This window comes from Chionomys nivalis, chromosome 11 (genome assembly GCF_950005125.1).
Source record: "Chionomys nivalis chromosome 11, mChiNiv1.1, whole genome shotgun sequence".
NCBI classification, from domain to species: Eukaryota; Metazoa; Chordata; class Mammalia; order Rodentia; family Cricetidae; genus Chionomys; species Chionomys nivalis.
In genome coordinates, this window is record NC_080096.1 from 82,597,146 (window position 1) to 82,619,514 (window position 22,369).

The 22,369-nt window shown below is 44.8% G+C and overlaps 1 protein-coding gene across 2 annotated transcripts in view; it reads right to left on the reverse strand.

Moving 5' to 3' along the window:
• Positions 1–22,369, reverse strand: part of Snx30 (sorting nexin family member 30) — a 124,122-nt gene that overhangs the window by 9,521 nt on the left and 92,232 nt on the right. The window contains exons 4-8 of one of the 2 annotated variants that reach the window (XM_057783840.1): positions 18,598–18,756; positions 12,342–12,537; positions 10,744–10,943; positions 6,111–6,197; positions 120–272 (exon numbers count right to left, since the gene is read on the reverse strand). In XM_057783840.1, the coding sequence (XP_057639823.1) occupies positions 120–272; positions 6,111–6,197; positions 10,744–10,943; positions 12,342–12,537; positions 18,598–18,756 (795 nt within the window). The remainder of the gene's footprint in view (positions 1–119; positions 273–6,110; positions 6,198–10,743; positions 10,944–12,341; positions 12,538–18,597; positions 18,757–22,369) is intronic. The other variant, XM_057783841.1, reaches the window with a different exon arrangement.

Sequence of the window (22,369 nt, forward strand, 5' to 3'; positions counted from 1 at the left end):
GCTCACACGCAAGTTAGGGATGGGCAAGGGGGATCATGCTTTGGGGTTTCTGGAAGACCCACCATCCCCATGAAAGGCTCTGGCCTGTAGAAACCACAGTGGCATGGGCTGCTTCTCACCTTCTCATAATACTGGATATTCTTGTCAGCCAAGCCCACGAGCAGCTGCCGGAAGTCATGTCGCTTGTTGCCCTGCCACCTCTCCATGTCAGCCTTAAGGTCAGCATTGAAGCACTCCATCCTATCCTGGCACTTCTCCACATCTGCTGGCACCTGGAGTGGAAACAGATTCGTGGCTTTTAAGTACAATTGGTTTCTCCTACTGTGAATTACTCTTCAAACATTTGTAGGGAGCCAAAGTGCTAAATTAAAATATCCCTGGAAAGCAGAAGCTTGGAGGTGTTTGCAAAACGCAAACATCATCCCACCCGTTAACAGAGCAGAGACACACGGGAAACCACTCCTCTGTCTCCATCTGCAAATGGGAAAGAAAACCCCTGCCATCAAGTAGAAGCCTGGGATCCTGTTAGGATTTACGCTTCCATGCTGACAAACGGGGCAGACCTTGTACATACAGCAGCAGTTCTGCGCAGTCAGTCCTGCGTCGTTCCGGGGTTTCTTGGGTCACGGGATACCTTTCCTCACGTATCTGAGTGAACTGTAAAAACGAAGCTACCAGCCAGCTCCCTCCTCATCATAAATAAACGGGTACTTCTACATTCTAGGTGGCAGAGAATCAGAAAGTCCGAGAATGGAAGGAAAATCGTTGACAGTATCAAAAGAATTTGAAGCATAATAATAGCAGGTGGCTTCAAGTATTTCTTAGTTTAGGAAGACTTTCTCCAAAGGAAGTGTGTCCCCTGGGATTCATGACCTTCACTTTGTTGCAGGGAGCTGCACTTATCCCACAGGGTTAGCGAGGGCCTCCTGGTCATGATGGTTTTCCAAAGTCAGATTTTTCAGTTTTATCTCAAGTGCTGCATTGGGCCCATATAGTGGTCAGGGCTCAACATGCCCAAGCAAGGTCAACACTTGCCAGAAACAAATGAGACTTTCAAGGTTTTAAGTTCACAGACCAATGACACAAATGTCCCCAAGTTACAGGAGTAACTATGGAGAGCCAGTTTCCATCCACCAGAAATGCAGACATGGCAAGGACAGGGCTGCCCAACTGTATGGATGCTGACATCTGACACCCAGGTTTGCAGGGAGGTGACACTGTGCCTCTGTTTCTTGTTTGTGTGTTTTGTGACAATTAACTGATGAGTAACATCTAGCATTCCTTATTGTTAGTCACGTTCCTTGTGTCTGACAGACATTGGGATGGCAACATCTAAGGAAAACGGTTGGATGTTTTCTATCATAAGATTCAAAAGACTAGGGGCTGAGTCACCTGCTAAGGCCCCAGATGGCAAAAATGTCTGAATCAAGGGTAAGCTGTTGTTCCCACAGAGGCTCCTCCATGTCTGTTAAGAAAGTCTTTCAGAGAAGGCTCAAGTGTGATAGCGTGGGGGCTTGAATATCCACACAGGACCTGAGAAAGCTTTTTAAAAAGGTTCCAAGCACACAAACACAGAGCCAGACATGGCTTCTTGGCCCTACAGTCTCTCAGGTTGGCCAAGGTGTACAGAGACGCAGTTCCTGGTCGCTGCCTGTAGGCTTGAGTCAGCCAGCACCATGTAAGGAGCTGCACGATGGGTTTAAAGCTTGGCTCACAGGGTCAGAGAAGGCTGCAGGCATGTAGTGTAGTGGTCCAGACCAAGAAAAACTTTAAACAGATACAATAAAAAACAGGTATAGATGGTCATAGGAAAAAAATAGTTTAAAAATAGTAAAGTCTTTAAAGAGAGAGTAATACAGAAGAAAAAAGACGCGTAGAGACGGGAAACACACGGGGCCTCTGGATCTGGCATGTTTTGTTGACTTTAGATTTTTTAAATATTGATGAGCAAATGGCAGTGGAGACACTGGATTATGAAGGGACGGCTGAATTAAACCAGTCTATGTACCTTAGGGAAGTCTTAGCTTCAGAATGGAAGTCAGGACATGTGTTAGGTTGTGGGGGGTGGGGTGGGGGTGGGGGTGGTTATGGATTTGTTTTAACAGGAAACAGAAAGTTATGGCTCTCTTTAAAATTAATGAAGATCAAATATGATTGGGGGAGACCTCCTACAATTCACAGCTGCAGACATGAAGAAAGAAACCAAGAAAGACTACAGGACAGGTGACACACATGCTGGTCCTCTACTGTGGGGGCAGCTCTGAGACTGGAGGAGACTTGATGGAGGAGTTAATTTCATTGGTTAAATAAAGAAACTGCCTTAGCCCTTTAAGAGGACAGAAAATTAGGTAGGCGGAGTAGACAGAACAGAATGCTGGAAGAAAAAAGCCGAGTCAGTGAGTCGCCATGATTCTCCCACTCCAGACAGACGCAGGTTAAGATCTTTCCTGGTAAGCCAGCTCATGGTGCTACACAGAATATTAAAAATGGGTTAGATCAATATGTAAGAGCTAGCCAATAAGAGGCCGAAACTAATGGGCCAAACAGTGTTTAAAAGAATACAGTTTCCGTGTAATTATGTTGGGGCATAAGCCAGCCATGCGGGAGCTGGGTGCCGGGGACGCAGCCCCGCCGCTCCTATCACAACAGAGACTGGTACATCTTATTATGACATGCCTTCCTTTCAGATGACATGGATAGAGGTTTGGTGCTGCAGTCTAAACAAACCTGTAAAGTCAACAGAAGCCCTTTTCCTGCTAAAACATAAAACAAAGAAGTCATCTTTAACTGTCTTGTGCACACTGCACATTCCATACTTGTGTTAATATACATACGTGTTATCTTTAAAATGATGTGGGATTCCCCTTTGTATACCGTGAATATGTTTTTATTACTCTTAGTTAATAAAGAAGCTGCTTTGGCCTATGGCAAGGCAGAATAAAGTCAGGCAGGAAATCCAAACAGAGATATATAGAGCAGGTGGAGTCAAAAGGACGCCATGTAGCTATTGAAGGAGAAAGATGCCGGAACCTTATAGATTGATAGATTGGTTAATTTAAGGTGTAAGAGCTGCTTAGAAATATGCCCAAGCCATCGGCCAAATAGTATTTCTATATAATTAATACAGTTCCTGTGTGGTTATTTGGGTCTGGGTGGCTGGGAAACGGAAGCGCAATCTTCACTTACATTAAAAGTTTGTGTTTTCAGAAAAATAGGACCAATAAAGACAAGCAGACCACATAATCTAGTCTCTCAGAATGACATTAGATTCTTCATATGAGCTCTCCCAGGACTTGGCCATCACCCTAATTCTCTCAGGGTCCCCTAAAGATGCCTTTGCCCCCAGGAAGCAGAGTATAACACTTACATTCCCAAGAGGAAGGGTGGGTGAGTTTTGGTCATTTGGTGGTTTATAGATATTTGACATCATTTGGGGTGCTGGTTACAAGTTGTTATTAGTAATGGTTAGAAAAAAAGCTAAAGGAAGATTAGATTCAGGGATGTCTTTCTGAAGGGAAAAGGGTGGATATAGTATAGAAATGATGGAATAAAAGGGTGGATTGTTGAATCTACTTTTGAACAACTACTACTCTCAAATATCTTATATTGATATGGATTTTTGTATTTTGATACAAATTTAAGATTATTCTTGTTATACTGAATTTATGTTTCTACTCTTGCTTAAGGTATTATACTTATGCAGCTTACTTAAAGATATAATGTAAAGTTTTAGTCCTTGAAAGCTAATTTAGGATAATAAAGACAGGTTAGTACTTAGTCATCTATAACAATCAAACTTTTAGTTATACTAGGAATGTTGTCAAGATCAGAGGTATATTTTAAAAAGATAGATGGTTTAAAAAAGCACTTCAAAGGTCTACAGAATATGGTATTTAAAATGCTTTTAATAACATAAGGCTTTTCATGACAGTGAGGCATGTCTGCTCCTGGCAGCACCAGTCTACTTCAAAAAAGGATAATGGGCATCTAAGAACCTCCATATAGAGTTTGATTTCAATGTGGAAAAGCTGGCTATTTGGGCAAAAAAACTACCCTTGCCTCAACTGCTGACAGTATGCTGTCCAGACTGGACAAGCAGGGAAGAAAAGAAAATCAGTAAGAAACAAAACTTAGCCAAGACAAGGTAGGAAAGCCCTTCAAAATTCCTGCTTCACAGAAAGTCTGTCAGATAATCTAGGCCTGTAGGCTGAAGATGGATGCCCCAACATTACAGGGGAACCTTGGGTGACCAAACCAAAGTTCTCCGCTGTTTCTGTAATTTTAGAAGTTGTCACTCTACCTTTCCTGTTTACTCAGGTAATATTTTATCCTTTTTGGGTCTTTGATGGGGTTGAAGATTAGATATTTATAGTTTTACAGCTTTCCTTGTTACCAAATTCAGACAAAAAACTTACATTATAGATATACCATTTTTTAAGGCTGAAAACATAAAAGCTTAAGTTGTTTATCAAATGATGTGGGAAGTCCTTCTTTATGTGTGTTGCTTTTATTGGTTAATGAATAATAAAGCTGCTTTGGGCCTATTATAATGTAGAAGCGGGCAAGGCGGGAATTCCAAGCAGATAGAGAGCAGGCAGAGCCAGGGAGAAGTCATGGAGCAGGAGACAGATGGGCCAGAACCTTGCCAGTAAGCCCTGAGCCTCGTGGTAAAATATAAAATAATTTTAAGATCTTAGACCTAGCCAGCAATATGCTTAAGTGATTGGCCAAGCAGTGTTCTAATTAGTACAGTTTTATGTAATTATTTCGGGTCTAAACGGCCAGGAAACAAATGAGTGGCCTCCTCCAACAATCAAAACTATGTTTTATGGTCTAAAAAGGTATTTTTAGGATCATAATACAAGTTATGATAGAAAGTGGTATAGATATAAAATTTTAGACTCACTAAGATTGAATAGATATATACAGTACCCTCTCCAAATTTGACAAATACAAATGAAGTGGACATTGTGGATATAATTCTTTTTTTTTTTTTTGACATGTTGCATTTTTTTTTAAAGATTTAATTATTTATTACATATACAGTGTTCTGTCTGCATGTATTCCTACAGGCCAGAAGAGGGCATCAGATCTCATTATGGCTGTAAGCCCCCCATGTGGTTGCTTCAAATCCCCATGTGGGAATTGAACTCAGGACCTCCGGGAGCACAGCCAGTGCTCTTAACTGCTGAGCCATCCTTCCAGCCTCATGAATATAATTCTTACCTAATAATTGTTCTTAATGTATACAGTTTTACTGTGTTAGAGTTGCAACCATTCCTTTTTATTTAGACAAAAGGAGGAAACGTGGGAAATCTTGCCCTGTGTGAAGATGCGTTACTGTGACTATTATAATAAGAAGCTGATGGCCAATAGCTAGGCAGGAGGTATAGGAGGATTTCTGGGGAGAGAAAGGAAGAGGCACACAGGAGATACTGAGAGGAAACAGGAGGGTCAAGACGGAAGAGGGGCAATGCCATGTGGTAGAATGTAGATTAATATAAATGGGCTAAGTTAGAGCTAGTTAGGATCAAGCCTAAGCTATAGGCCTTACTTTCATAATTATAAGAAATCTCCATGACATTATTTGGGAGCTGGCTAGTTCCCATAGATCACTATAGTGACACATTAATCAACATGATAGACGTGCACCTGTGCTTGCTATGATGGCATCCTGGGTATAGAAACGTTTCTGTACATCTGAATCTGACATGCTAAGCAATTCACAGAACTGTTCTGTGACGGAATGGGATAAGAATACTGCCTCCTCTTTGGGACAGATTAGTAGCTCAGTATCATGTGAAACATTTTTTTTTTTTTTAAAGACACACACAAAGTCAAGGAGTGTTATCTCTGAAGTCTGGGTTTCAAAGTCTCCAAATCTGTTCCAGGGAGGGGTGGATAGATGACTATTTCGATGTTCAATTACCTGCCTGAACATTGGTCCTTACTATTATCTTTCTAATAATTCCCACCCCTTCTGTGAATACCACTACAAATCCTAATCAAAAACAAGCAAAGAGAACAACATATTGGTAGTGGCAAGATCGCAACAGCATCAGTGGGAGCCTGCAGCTTTCCACCCAGCCTTTGTTGGGGGCTGGCCTGACCTTGGGACGATCTTCCTTTCTCAGAGCCACGGCTTCCAGTTTGGTTTCATACTCAGCCTGAACTTGGTCCCTCTTCTTCAATACATTCTGTGGAAGGCAGAGAGAAACATGTTAACTGTCTGCAAAGGGCTCTCCAACTCCCAACCCGGGACAGGATTATGTTCCAAAAGCCACACATAACACCAGTTTCTGAGGAAAGGAGGCAGGGAGGAAGGAGAACCAATCCTGGAGATAGGGCTCTCCAGGGAAGAACACCAGATGTTGACAGCAACAGATTTTGGTAAGAGCAAGTGGGAGACACATGCACCCATCACCACACTGCCCAGAGGCCTCAGCCTCTGTGTACAGAGAACGTTGGCAGATGCTGAGCTCTACGCTTAAATGCAGGGCAGTCTCTGGGTTCAGTGGAAAAAGAACAGTCAAAATAGTTCTTAATTGTAATTATTAATTTATATAATTGACAAAAAACATACATATTCATTTATTGTATATGACTTGGTCCAAAATACATGCATATTATGATGTGGCTAAGCTGAGCTACTTAACAGACATCACCTCATGCTCATTTTTTGTGGTGAAAGCATCTAAATCTGTTCTCAGCAATTTTCAGGAATACACTAGCCAGCTACCGTCACTCCATTACAGAGTAATTACAGATTTCTTGACGCCTTAGTCTGCCGGGCTGATCCCTGGTGGACTGCTCTGTCCACTGTTGGATTAGCCACTTGCTTATTCTCTATTTTGGGTCAGGTACAGGATGCAGAGCCTCAGTTCTCCTCTGAGGGTTCAATCTGGAAAAGGTCCTGATGTATACAAGGCTGGATGTACAAGAGTTCTGAGTCCCTGGAGAGCAGCAAATGGGCTCAGTGACAGCCGACCTGGGAGGAAGAGGCGAGGCAAGGCAGGTGCTCATGTTCTTCAGTCCACACTAACAAGTAGTACCGGACAGTGAGTGACACCTTGAGACTCTGCCCCAACTCACTTCCCTTCCTCCAATCTTAGCCCTACAGTGCCAGACACAAGAGCTTGTAGAAAAAATAAAATAAAAAAAAAGCACATCTCAGTTCTTCCCCTGAACCTTCTTCTGGCACATTAAAAACTGGCAAACCACGTATGGTAAGAGCCTTCTTACCCACTGACTCAGAAGCAACAAGTTACCTAGACAATTTCTAATCACAGATTCTACACAGGGACCTTCCATCACAGCATGGAGTCAGGGCAGGAAGAACCCATTCTGGACTAAGTGTGAGGCACTTGGTACCCCAGGGGATGTGTCCAAAGCTCCGAGTTACTAAATGCCTGAAGGTTCTCTACAGCCCATTTTCTAAAGGTTTCCCTTTAGAAACATCCACATCGGGAGCCCTAAGTCTTCTACTGGAGAATTTACTTTGAAGAGCATGTACTCTGCAACCATTCGTCCTCCAGGTGGGCTGATCATCTTTCTCCTAAGGGCTCTGATGTTCACTCCCCACACTCACGAATGTCTCCAATGGAGCCTTCTGTTATGATGGGAATGTTCTTTAACATCTGCCTATCGAGTACTTGACATGACATGTGGCTCATGTGACTGAAGAAATGAATTTGTGTTTGTGTGTGTTTGTGTGTGTGTGTGTGTGTGTGTGTGTGAGAGAGAGAGAGAGAGAGAGAGAGAGAGAGAGAGAGAGAGAGAGAGGGAAAGCAGGTTCCTACCAAGAGCAGAGGTGTCAGATGCCTGAGTTATGGACAGTTGTGAGCACTGGATGTGGGTGGTAGAACCATAATTTGTGTCCTCTGTAAAAGCAGCATTGAGTCATTTCTCCAGCCCTGAAGTTTTATTTCTTTCTTTAAATTTAAAGTTAAGTAAATAATTATGTATGACAGTGGCTACCACACTGAACAGGCTAAATCTATAACACAAAACAAAGGAAGGTAACAAGAACCTAGGATTTCTGATTTTGGTACCAGGAGCACTGAAAATCACCCTCTCCGCCCAGGAGCGCTAAACATGTGATACTGTCCGTGGGAGTGACGGCGTCTCCTCCAGCGGCCACGCATTCCCCTTTACAGCACGCTGCACATCTTACTGGAAAAAGCAGGCATTTCCAGTCTCGCATTTCAAGGATTCAAGTTGCACAGACATGTACTGTTGGTGTGACCAGCATCTGAGAATCAATGTTCCTGAGAAAATGCCTTGGACTGCCAACCCAGTGTGTGGTTTTCTCTCCCTATTTTTATTATGTCTCTTGTTGAGGATGCCAAGACCCTTGAGAGGAGGGAAGTAAGAGAAGATTCATGCACCCTAGATGGCTACCATAGTCTAGAGGGCAACTAACTACTCATCCCATTCCACAAAGAGGGCAAGAGAACCTCAGACCCAGTTAGTCTGTCCACGTCTCTGCCACCCAACCTCCCCTGGAGCAAATGGGATGTTCTCTTCAAGAGCAGACTCGGGGGGATCTGGGCTTGTATCCCAGAATCACGGGATAGCATAAAAGGCTCCTGACAAACGGGCGGAGGCAAAGGACATAGAGCCTACTGTCTAAATGAGGAGACTTGGCATGGTGACTGTGCAGAGCCTGTCTGAAGTCCCACTGCTGGGTAACAGGATGGCAGCAACTCAGTGTCCATCATCTTCTGTTTGGGGTTTCACAGCCCAACAACCCAGCCATGCTGAAGGTTGAGCATCTTCTAAGGGGAGCCCTCTACATAGTGCCAGCCATGTTAAGGATGGCTCCCCACTCCAAACACAGTCTCTGGAATACGGTTGGTCAAGCCAGCTTATGGCTATCAGAGAGGGTTCATACGGGGATGAAAGAGTCAAGAAGCTCCATCTACAGAGAGGTACCCTGCCTCCACAGAACAAACACAAGCCACCTGAGCCTCTCTAGGCAGCACTAGCTTTCTCCCCCACTTCTGCCTCTCGGCATCATGATCCATCAATCCAGGGGCAGAAAACAAAACAAAACAGTTCTGCTTTCATGGAGTGTCCATGCCAGACAAGAGACGAACAACAAACAAGTAAGCAGTACTGGACGCAGCACGAAGTGTCACCAAGGAAAAGTAAAACAGGGACAAATATGGGAAGGACTGAGGATCTGTGCTTTCAGATGAAGAGCGCTTCAGCAGGATTTTAAGCTGTCCTGATAATCTGGAACTTCACTGGCTTTTGCTCAGATGAAGAGAAGGCTAAGGACTCAGTTCAGTTTTCACTTTTAACAATTGAATTGTGAGGAAAAAGATGGAGAGAAATTTTAAAATATTTAAACCTTTCAATGAATATATATAGATTCTGATGGGTTTGGAGGGGGGACTATAAAAATTGCGTGAGACAATTTGAGCAGTACTGGATATGAGACCATAGTAAGAACCGTTTTCTAAAATATCTGTGTGTGTGTGTTTCATCGCACACCTATGTTCACGCACACAGAGCCCAGAAAGGACACTGGCGTCTCCCTCTCTCAGGCTCCAAGTTACTCTCCTCAGATCCTGAGACAAGGTCTCTCACGGAACCTGGAGTTTATAGGTGTTTTGCACCTAGACTAACAAGCACCTGGCAAGTCCCAGTAATGCTCCTGCTTCTGCCATCCCCTATCAGCACCCAGCACTGTGCTTACAGATGCCTACAGCCACACCTGGCTTATCCAGCCTTTCATGGCAAGTGCTCTTACCCAGCTCCCCACACCCAGCCATCTCCCCAGCCCAGTAACTGTCCATGATTCTTCCCCAATGCTGAGAGTTGAACCTAGGTTCTCAAGCACGCTAGTCGAGTGTTCCACCGAGATACCCAGTCCTTGGCTTTAGTTTTTTGCAGCTGTAATAATGATATATTTTTACTTGACTGTAGGAGCATAGATATCTGAGGTGCACATTCTTTTTAATCAAAAGATTTGTATCTTCAGATTTTGGAGATTTTCTTGTATTATCTCTTTCTTAATTTCCTTCCCTTGGCTATCTCCCCTGTTCTCTCAGCCAGGAGTCCCCCAAGGATGCTGAGCCTTGAGATTAGTGCTCACCGCCACCCACTCACTCACCTTCTGACCCAGTTTTGGCATATTTGCAGTTGAGTTTTAATTTCCAACTTTCTGCTCTTGCTTTCTAAGATTTCCTCAACCACATTTTCCAACTTTACAAATTTTATTTAACAAACCATGTGCTTTTTAAATTAACTATTTTTTATGTGTATGGATGCTTTGCCTGTACACCACACAAGTGCCTGCTGCCTGAGGAGACTAGAAGTGGATTCCTGGGACTGGATCTACAAACAATTCTAAGAAGTCATGAGGGTGCTGGGAATTGAACCTGGATCCTTTGGAAGAGAAGCCAGTGCTCTTAACCACTGAGCCATCTCTTCAGCCCCAACAAATCATGTTTTTAATTCCCAAAGTTATTTAACTCCTTCTCCCACAGCATCTCATTCCTCAGTATGAGAACACTGATGGAAAATCTCTTCCGATCTTTTCTTCCACTTAATTCCCACCCTCTATTTACCACACGTTCTATCTATATGTTCTATCTATATGTTCTATCTATACGTTCTATCTATACGTTCTATCTATATGTTCTATCTATATGTCTGTGGCGTTAGTCTTCCGGACCACAGAGATGGACAGACACCACATGCACTTGATGCTGCACAGAAAGCAAGCCAGTTTACCTTCATGGAGTCCGAGTACAGGATGTATTCCCTGAGCACTGGTAGGAACTCCTCTGTTACACCATCGGTCAGCTCTTCCAAGGCTGTGGAGCAGTTCCCAATGCAGGCCGACACACCTTCCAGGGGCTCTGACAGTTCACCTTCCAAGGCGCTCCATGTGGAATACACAGGCCCATATTCCCTCAGCTCTACGAGGTACTCTATAGGAAGAGAAGTCACTTGGAATCTGGCTGGGAGCTCTCAGTGTATGACTGAGTTAGAAACTGGGTGCACAGCCTTGGCTGTTCTCTTTCCCGGGCATGCCTTCCTTAAAGTGTAATACATTCCTAACAATATTTTTAATTTCTCAAAGCTATTGTAAATTACTGACATCCAAACATCTAGGATTCTTGTTAATAGGAACCAAAATGCCCTACATGGGAAAGTGGCTAAGAGTAAACCCAGGGAACTTTGAAAATAATCACCTCTTCCCATGCTGCAAGTGCAACATCTTACAAAGCAATGTGGGGAGACTTTCATAAAGGTTCAGAGGGCCTCGGATCCCCTGGAACTGGAGTTATAGACAGTTGTGAGTCCACAGGTTCTAGAACTGAATCCAGGTCCTCTGCAAGAGCAACGAGTGCTCTTAATCTGAGTCATGTCTTTAGTACCCAGCAGCGGGATCTTTTTAAAAGAAAAACAAAATCAGTCACAATGGAGAAACAAGAGGGTTACGGGGAGCACACTCCGCTGGAAGAGATGTGGTCTTATACGGGCAGACGCGTCTCTCACCCCACAGTCCTATCTGTGCTTCCAGGGAAGAAGAAAAAAATATTTTTCACCCCTACAGGGTAAATCTGGCCCTTCCTTTGTCACCAGGATTCTTGCCAGTTTTGACAAAATGTGGTTGCTGTGTTTAACTATTAGGAAATGACAGTAACTGACGTGTTTTAAAAGGCCTGCGTGACACCATTGTTCTGGTATGTCTGGCCTATATCTGTGTGAGGGGACAAACTGCCCCACTGTACCGGGATGTGGCTAATCAGGTGGCCATGACAGGAGACGGGTAGACAAGCAATGGTGGTGACAAGGACAGAAGAGGGTGTGAAGAGAAGCAGGGCATGGTGAAGGAGTTCAAAAGTTTACGGGGTCATAACCTTGGCAAACATGGATGCCCACACCACCTCTCTGCTAAATTTATTCCTGTGGACGGGAACATGGGAAAGCACCATGCTGAGTGCAGGACAAAGTACTGAGCGCAAAACTCCATTCTAGTCACAACCAGCCCCTCCCTCTTTGTGTGTGGTTTTTAAGCAGAACAAGGCCTGGTTCTGCCATCGTGGCATTTCTGCAGGCTGCTTCAGCCCGGTGTGTATGAATGCCATCCCTGGCATTTCTGCAGGCTGCTTCAGCCCGGTATGTATCAACGCCATCCCCGGCATTTCTGCAGGCTGCTTCAGCCCGGTATGTATCAACGCCATCCCCGGCATTTCTGCAGGCTGCTTCAGCCTGGTATGTATCAACGCCATCCCCGGCATTTCTGCAGGCTGCTTCAGCCCGGTATGTACGAATGCCATCCCCGCCACCCTGGGCACCACTAGTCTCAACAAAGGGCTCACCTATTTCTTCTTTGATGATCCGCTGGGCTATCCGGTCAATGGTTCCCAGTTTGAGTGCAAAAGTGTCTAAGTAGTCACCAATGGCTGCAAACTCCAGAGGCCGACTCCTCAGCTTATAGCCACCCGTGACGTGCTTGACTGACTCCCCGACTCTGCTCAGCAGTGCCATCCCCTGCTTCTTATAGGCATTCAGGTCCTGCAGATGACAAAGTACCATTTGGTCACATGGCCAGGGCTAAAGAAACAGCTCAGGAAGCCAGTCTCTCATTGGAAACGGAAGTACTAGAAAGCAGGGCTGTTAGGGCCCCATGCACATGATAGCCCCACTGTGGGAACTCTTTCCATTGGGAGGCCAGACAAACATCTACCTACTCTTAGAGGGCAAACCAAAGCACAAGTCCAAAGTTCAAAGTGAGGAGTCAGGGACCTAACTGAGCTTACTTACAGAGTACAGGTGTCTCACCCCAGCATGGATGATGACAGACCCATAGCCACAAGTATGGATAGCCTCCGTCAGCTAAACTTAGAGTCTATACACAGTAGCATCTGCCAAGATCAGCTGGCTGTGAAGTGAAAGAGGGTGTGGGCAGGATGAAGTGCCCGGCACACACATGCCTGGCCTTCTATGATGGACATCAATAGTCACAGCTGCTCTGATACGATTGCAGCTTGGGGACAGCACTCTACTGATGTGGGAGTGTCATCTATCTGTTGCTTTCATTGGTTAATTAATAAAGAAACTGCCTTGGCCCTTTTGATAGGACAGCAGCTTAGATAGGCGGAGTAGACAGAACAGAATGCTGGGAGAAAGAAGCCGAGTCAGGCAGTCGCCATGATTCTCCTCTCTCAGGCAGACGCAGGTTAAGATCCTTCCTGGTAAGCCACCTTGTGGTGCTACACAGAATATTAGAAATGGGTTGGATCAATATGTAAGAGCTAGCCAATAAGAGGCTGAAACGAATGGGCCAGGCAGTGTTTGAAAGAATACAGTTTCTGTGTGATTATTTCAGGTATAAAGCTAGCCGGGTGGCGGGACGCAGCCCACTGCTCTTCTTACTACACTCTACCACAGACCCCAGACGCACATCCATATGTTCATGTCCAGATTCCCTGTCAACATGGTGGGGCCCTAGATCCTTTAGTCAAATCTACACCCTGTCTTTACTACATCCTGCTTTTAAATGCGACACTCTTTCTAACACAACTTTCGTAAAATCTCTGGTAAAAATGCCCCATGCTGCTGTAGCACAAAATTAAATGCCCAAAGATTTATTCCATTCACAGACTCAGACTCAACTAGAGCCACATAAGGAAGGTGGAGGGGAGAAGGTAGGGCGCCGAGAAGAAACAATAGAAGCACTGCTAGAAAACTCAGCCGAGGTGCCATTGTAAACAAACTTTAAACTCTGTGAGTCAGCAAAAGTGGGAAATGGGTTGGGCTTTTAAACCTCTTGTATCCAAATACTGTATCTTTAAAAAGATACACTGTGCAGCATCTGTGGTCCCATTACTCAGGAGGCAGAGGCAGGTGGATAGCTGTGAGTTCAAGGCCAGTTTAGTCTATATAGTAAGACCCTGTCCCCCAAACCAACCAACCAACCAATCAAACAAACAAAAAGCTCTGAGATCTGTCCATCATTCCAGCGCTTGGGAGGCTAAGGCATGAGGATCAGGAGTTCGAGCTAGCATGGGCTACAAAGTGAGACCCTCTCATGGTCACTGCTCCACTGCTGTGAAGAGACACCACGACTAAGGCAACTCTTATAAAAGAAAGCATTTAATTGGAGCCTGCTTACAATTTCTGAGGTTTAGTCCATTGTCATCATAGCAGGGAACATGGCGGTATACATAGTGCTGGAAAAGTAGCTGAGAGCTACATCCTGATCCACTGGTGGAGAGGGAGAGGAGGGGAGGGGAGAGAAGAGGAGGGGAGGGGAGGGAGGGGAGGGCAAGAGAGGAGAGAAATCCTGATGAAATCCTGATTTATTGGGCAGGGCGGCTCAAACAGACTGACAGACACTGGACCTGGTGTGGGCTTTTGAAATCTCTAGCCCACCTCCAGTGACACACCTTCCCCAACAAGGCCACACCTGCCGATCCTTCTCACTCTGATGACCAAGCATTCAAATACAGGAACCGATGTGGGCCACTCTTATTCAAACCACCACAGACTCCATCTCAAAACGGTAACAAACTGGAAGTGTAACTAGCCCATCGGGGAACAAGCCTGTTCCCATTACTGAAATGTATCTTTAGGCTGTCCTGCATCACTTTTAGAAATGGGTTTACAGAAGGTGCTGGTGTCTGTTGCTAATCCACACCACTACACAAACAGAACATCCACCCCCAGTTCATGGGGGGAGGGGGTAGAGCAAGGCTGTGGCTGTCTCATGACCTGACCTGTAAAGAACCAATACCTGGTGAACAACAAGACTGCCCATGCCCACCTGAGAACAACAGTAATTCACTCTAGAGCCTCTCCATCTCATTTTTCCTTCCAAGTCAGGCAATAGGGAGAATATTCTAAAGCTTCCATCTCCTATCCTGACGTCCTGACATTCCCAAAGGCAGCAGGCCTCCTCACGACTGTCACTGAAGCCTCACTGTTGCTGAGTTCATGTGCCCCAGGTAAGTCACCTACCAAGTGGATGAAATTATTAGCGGAACCTATTAACTGAGCACCCCTTCCACTGAAGGCACCGCCCAAACCCAAACCCAAACCCAGCCCACTGAGCTTCCTCACACCCTCCCAGCACCACAGGTTTCGTCTTGACGACATGTCTAGTTTGGGATAAGGGCACGTCATCACCAAGAGGATTGTCTCTGCAAATGCTGCATATAAGTGGCTCATCTATGGACGCAGACACACTCCCTGCTGTAAGATACTGCCTTCCCAGCTTAACTGACAGCCGCGACACCCAGGTCAGGCCTGTTGCTAATCATAGAAAGAAGATCATCAAACCCTTAACTGAGACCCCAGTCACTCCTTCCTCGACCTCCCTCTCGGCTGTAGGTAAGTTTCCTCTGTGGTTGGAGTCAGCTTAACAGATGGGAGTACTTATCTATGCAGCTACAAGAAAATTCACTGGAGTGAGACTGTCGTGTGGTGTGGTGGTTTCAGTACTTTCTCCTGTACGTACTCCTTCCCCAGGCTCTGTAAACAAAACTCGGCGAACCCACTGGTTTGTGGAGCTTGGCTTTGGAGAAATCATGACCTTGGAGTCATTAGCGTCCTGTCTGGGGGAGGAACAGACGTTTGCTGACAACTCTTCACACAACAGTTTCATCAAAGGAAAATATACAAGAGTTACGTGGAGAGAAACAGCTCTTGTCTCAGGAGTAGACTGGAAAGCCCTAGGAGAGTTCTGGAGAGTGTTCGCATAGCAACCAGGCCTGGCCACTCAGAAAGGGTTAACACCATATATAGTTTATCACAGTTCAAAAGAAAAGATGGGTTTCTGGGTGTAGTAGCGCACACCTTTAATCCCAGCACTCGGGAGGCAGAGGCAGGAAGACTTCTGTGAGTTTGAGGCCAGCCTGGTCTACAAAGCGAGTTCCAAGACAGGCTTCAAAGTCACACAGAGAAACGCGGTCTTTGAAAAAACAAACAAACAACAACAACCAAAAAACTCCCACAAAACCCCAAACAAACGGACTATGTGGTGTGTTTAGTTTGGCAAGCGACACTAAAATGGGCTTGCGGTTTGTTTTGGTTCTGGCTTTCTTCTGTTTCTTCAGAAAGGGGCTCATGTATCCCAGGCTGGCCTTCAATTCACCATGTAACTGAGGATGACCCTGTCCCAGTCCTTGTGCTTCTACCTCCCAAGTGTGCACCACACCACGCCCAGGCAGAACTGTTTAAGGGTTGCTCTCCTGCACTCACTCACATGGGTCAGGATTTCGATGGAGACATTGAAGGGCTGTATTATAAATCTTAAAAAATCTTTGTCACACTGGTTAGCCCAGAAATCTCAGTTCATCTCTCTCCAAGACACGATTTCCCACTCATTCTTCACGCAGACTCCTAAGGAACAGGAATCAGAGTCACAACTCTCCACACTACACTCAGTAATGAGGACAGCCTGGGGCTTCTGGACAAAGGACCTGCACCCTGAGAACTGACATGCACTTTGGGAGAACCAGACCCAAGAATTAGTACACTGAGAAATGCTTACATCAAACATGTTCAGTCTGTAGGGGGAGCTGTAGTATGAGCTGCCATCCATGGAAGTTAAAAACAAAAGCTTAGAGGACTTTGCCAGAAAGTTTCCATGAGTGGAAAACAGACTCTTCCAGAAGCCTTAAATTTTAGCAGTTGTCATTTGCACACATGCCTCTCTAAAAGGGACAGTACTTAGACCTCAACACCCCTGTCATTAGAGCGTTCTATACATGGCTTGAATGCAGGAATCTGAAGCTAACTGGGATGGCTAGGGACAGTGACACATGCTCAGGCATGTGACACATTTCTGCATAGTAAGAGTGGAGCCTCGGATTTCAGGTCAGTTCTGCCAACAACAAGCAAAGCACAGGCCAGTTGAACAAGCAACTTGAGCTTGAACAGTCTCTAACAACAGGCTGAAAACAACTGCTTTTTTGGCAAATGACTGGAAACACACCTAAGAGGAACATGGCTGTCAGCAAGCAATGGCCAGGCCTTGTGGTACAGATGGGAATCAGGCCTTAAGAGCCACAGGACCCAGTTTCAAGTCCTAGAGATGCCAAATGAACAGGCTGAATCTCTCTGAACTTCAGTTCCCTAGGCTGAGAAATGAAGCTACAGTTATTTCTTGAGGGACTCTTGAGGGGGCCCAAAGGTATCAAGGCAGGGAAGAGGTGAGAAAGAAAACTCGGCTCAGATTAACTTCGTCAATCTGGATCAGACCTGGGGAGTCTCATGCCAGGTGGTTCACTGTCAGCATATTTAAAACACAGTACAGTTTAAGAAAAAGTTTCCAGGCAACAATCATTCCAATTCCAGGTCCACAATAGAGCTTAAGAAGTGACTACATAGAAACTCCTTTGCCAAGTGACCATGAGGGCTGGCTGTACAGCTAAAATGCTGTAGAATCTATTGTGGTCTCTGACCAAGTAGCATAGAGGCCATAAAGTACACGTAACATCTCCCCTAAGGATGGGTTCTATTAACTGAGAGCTAAAGATAATGTTCTAGGGAGGGAAGCGTCTGGGATAAACATTTTGGGTGATTTGGGTGAGGTCTGCCTTTATAGCCAAAGGTAGGTGTGGTAGCTTGAATGTAATTGGCCCCCATAATCTCACAGGGAGAGGTACTACAAGGTGTGGTTTGTTAGAGCGGATACGGCCTTGTTGGAGGAAGTGTGTCACTGTGGGGGCAGGTTTTGGGATTTCCTATGCTCAAGATACCACCCGATATCTCAATCAACTTCCTGTTGCCGATGGACTCTCAGCTCCATCACTATGTCTGCCTGCATGCCACCATGCTCCCCATCTGGACTGAACCCCTGAAACTGTGAGTGAGGTACCCCCAATTAAATGTTTTCATTTATAAGAGTTGTTACGGTCATGGTGTCTTCTCACAGCAACAGAAACCCTAAGACCGTGGGTGAGATCTGCCTCCACAGACAGTAAAATGGTCACCAGGTTGTTAACAGTGTCCATGCTCAGCCTTCTGGGTGGAAAACAGGTAATTCTTCCATTGAGAAGAAGCCTCTGCATGTTTATCATTCCTGGACCTTTGTGTGTACAACAGGTTCTTATGGAGAATACTTTTATAATGCGTTACTTTGAGTGTGTGTGTATGTGTACTTTGGTATGTATGTGGGTGGCATGCGGAGGTCAGAGGGTAACCCTGTGGAGCTGGGTCTTTCCATGCTTATGTGGGTCTTGGAAAGATTTGGCTCCCGAGGCTTCTGTGGCCAATACTTGACGCACTGAACCATCCTCCCAGCCCGGAAGAACACTATCCTTTCGCTTTTGTACCTATTGTTGGTAAGCCTCACCTACTAACACTGCCAAGAAGCATCTACAGGACACTTCTGGTTTGGGCAAGTAAAAATTCCGACTTCTATTGCTAAGACAAAGGGGCAGCCTGTCCTCCTCTTGGATTCTAAAACAGAAAGCATGCTAATGCCGCGGGCACCCAAAGTCGAGGACATTATGATGCCCACCTCAGAGCACCACTCACGGAAGCGGCTTGCAAAAGAGCAAAGCGGTGGTTTGAGAAGGAGCCCAATAATAATCATTTACAGACAAATACACGAAATTCTGCCCGTACCTTAGCAGTGAGGAATACATTGAAGTGTTCATTGAAAGAGAGCACAGGGTGATCTGTAATCCTTTTTAGGAATTTATCCAGAGCTTTTCTTCTGGTCTCCACAAACTCTTCCGAGAAACGATCCACGACCCCCTTCACCACAAACTTCTCAGGAAGCGGCTGAGGTGGAGAGAAACGGAGCAGTCAAGACGGGGCAGGAAAAACTCCCCGGGCTAATGAATATCTACTGCCTATCTGAACAAGCTGTTGCTTATTTTTGTCTTTCTTTTTTTTTGAGGTAGGATCTCCCGTAGTCCAGCCTACTCTCAAACTCACTTTGTATCTGAAGATGACCTTGAACTCTTTCCGCAGGACTGCAACTTCACACTGAGATTACAGGTAACCCTGCCATTTCATCTTATGCCAAGCACTTTACCAGCTGCACTGTGTTTCTAGCCTAAGTATAGTAGTCATTAATCTGTTAGATCTTTTTCTCCCCAACACATGGTTTCTCTGTGTAGTCTTGGCTGTGCTGGAACTCACTGTGTAGACCAGGCTGGTCTTGAACTCAGAGATCCACCTGCCTTTGTCTACTTAGTGCTGGGATTAAAGGTGTGTGCTTTCTCCGAGTGTTAGACTTTATATTATCATCAACACAAAGATTTTTGGGAAACACAGATGTAGCAAATCCAAGTGTCCTCTCAGTTTGATATGCACAGAACAAACCACTATAGCACAGCCCCTGAACTGAGAAGTCAACATCTGTCCAGAAAATACAGCTAGATTGTCTTTAAATATACATAGATGTTGTAAAAAGAAAGATGGAAGACAAAGTCTAAGACCGGAAAGCAAAGGCTGGGGAGACAGCCTAGCCTATTCAGTGAGCTCCTGGACTGTGGAAGACTCCATGTCCAAAATAAAATAAAATAAAATAAAATAAAGAACATGAAAATAAAAGAAAGGGCAGACAATGCAGAGGAACAACACCCAAGGCTGGCCTCCATACACACTTGTACACACCAGACACACACACATGAACCTACACTACCTACGTATGCATACACATACACACACAGACACACTAAGGAAGGGGGGCAGACAACATCAAGCACACAAAAATTTATTAAAATAGCTTAAGATTCTGTTCCCAGTTCAAATGCAGAAATAAGGAAGAGGGCAGACGCACACAGTCTAAGACAGTCTTCCTTTTAGCTCCGTAATCGAATGTGACTTTCCTTATTTCTCTCACTCAACTTTTTCTGTCATAAGTCTTTGAGCCAATACTGTTGAACTATTTAAACTAGTTGCTCTTCCAGGGACCTGTAGCTTTATTTATTTCCTTGGTAGCTTGCTCAAATGAGTGACTAAATATGTCTATCTTACTGCCTCCCAGAGGAAAAGCGACTGCTACGCACAGTTGAAAAATATCTGGGTTCTGACAAAAAAAAAATGTTGGTGGAAATGTAGACAGAGGGAAGCCTTCTCTATCTACCACTCGTAGAAATATACACCAATTCCTTCACTATGGAAACCAGTGTGTGTGGGGGGGTCCCTCAGTAAACTAAAAATTGGCTTCCCTTGATAGTAGACATCTTTAATCCCAGCACTCCTGGAGGCAGAGGCAGGTGGATCTCTTGAGTTCCAGGATAGCAAAGTCTTTATAGTAAGACAAAAGCAAAGAACATAACTGTGGCAATGAAATATTCCAAAAATTATCTCTTGTAGTCTAAGAGACTAGTGTTTGCTGGACCACACAGCCAGAATTAATAATAAAACACCTTGACGTCACGTAAGTCATGACAGCTAGCCTACTGTGTACTCAAACTGTTTAGTCTGCCTTTAACTGAACACTCATCCTTACCTGCCTTGGATTTCTCATGTGATCACCGTTTACAGTCTAAACGAATGCACAACACAGCTATGAGCTGTTTTTATTGTTCTTTGATCTTTCTTTCTTCCTTCTTTCCTTCCTTCCTTCCTTTCTTAAAGATTTCTGCCTCCTCCCCACCACCACCTCCCATTTCCCTTCCCCTCCCCCAATCAAGTCCCCCTCCCTCGTCAGCCCGAAAAGCAATCATGGTTCCCTGCCCTGTAGGAAGTCTAAGGACCACCCACCTCCATCCCGGTCTAGTAAGGTGAGCATCCAAACCGCCTAGGCTCCCACAAAGCCAATACGTGCAATAGGATCAAAAACCCATTGCCATTGTTCTTGAGTTCTCAGTAGCCCTCATTGTCCACTATGTTCAGCGAGTCCGGTTTTACCCCATGCTTTTTCAGACCCAGGCCAGCTGGCCTTGGTGAGTTCCCGATAGAACATCCCCATTGTCTCAGTGTGTGGGTGCTCCCTCGCGGTCCTGAGTTCCTTGCTCATGCTCTCTCTCCTTCTGCTCCTGATTTGGACCTTGAGATTTCAGTCCGGTGCTTCAATGTGGGTCTCTGTCTCTGTCTCCTTTCATCGCCTGATGAAGGTTAATATTCAGGAGGATGCCTATATGTTTTTCTTTGGGTTCACCTTCTTATTTAGCTTCTCTAGGATCACGAATTAAAGGCTCAATGTCCTTTATTTATGGCTAGAAACCAAATATGAGTGAGTACATCCCATGTTCCTCTTTTTGGGTCTGGCTTACCTCACTCAGGATAGTGTTTTCTATTTCCGTCCATTTGCATGCAAAATTCAAGAAGTCATTGTTTTTTTACTGCTGAGTAGTACTCTAATATGTATATATTCCATACTTTCTTCATCCATTCTTATATTGAAGGGCATCTAGGTTGTTTCCAGGTTCTGGCTATTACCATCCCTGACTTCAAACTCTATTACAGAGCTACAGTATTGAAAACAGCTTGGTATTGGCATAAAAACAGAGAAGTCAACCAATGGAATCGAATAGAAGACCCGGACTTTAACCCACAAACCTATGAACACCTGATTTTTGATAAACGAGCTAAAAGTATACAATGGAAAAAAGAGAGCATCTTCAACAAATTTTGCTGGCAAAACTGGATGTCAATCTGTAGAAGAATGAAAATAGATCCATATCTATCACCATGCACAAAACTCAAGTCCAAATGGATTAAAGACCTCAATATCAGTCCGAACACACTGAACCTGATCGAAGAGAAAGTGGGAAGTACTCTACAACACATGGGCACAGGAGACCACTTCCTACGTATAACCCCAGCAACACAGACACTAAGGGCATCATTGAACAAATGGGACCTCCTGAGACTGAGAAGCTTCTGTAAAGCAAAGGACACTATCACTAAGACAAAAAGGCAACCCACTGACTGGGAGAAGATCTTCACCAACCCCACAACTGAAAAAGGTCTGATCTCCAAAATATATAAAGAACTCAAGAAACTAGACCGTAAAAGGCTAATCAACCCAATTATAAAATAGGGCACTGAGATGAACAGAGAATTCTCAACAGAAGAAGTTCAAATGGCCAAAAGACACTTAAGGTCATGCTCAACTTCCTTAGCGATCAGGGAAATGCAAATCAAGACAACTTTAAGATACCATCTTACACCTGTCAGGATGACTAAAATCAAAAACACCAATGATAGCCTTTGCTGGAGAGGTTGTGGAGAAAGGGGTACACTCATCCATTGCTGGTGGGAATGCAAACTTGTGCAACCACTTGGGAAAGCAGTGTGGCGGTTTCTCAGGAAATTCGGGATCAACCTACCTCTCGACCCAGCAATACCACTCTTGGGAATATACCCAAGAGATGCCTTATCATACAACAAAAGTATATGCTCAACTATGTTCATAGCAGCATTGTTCTTTGTTTTT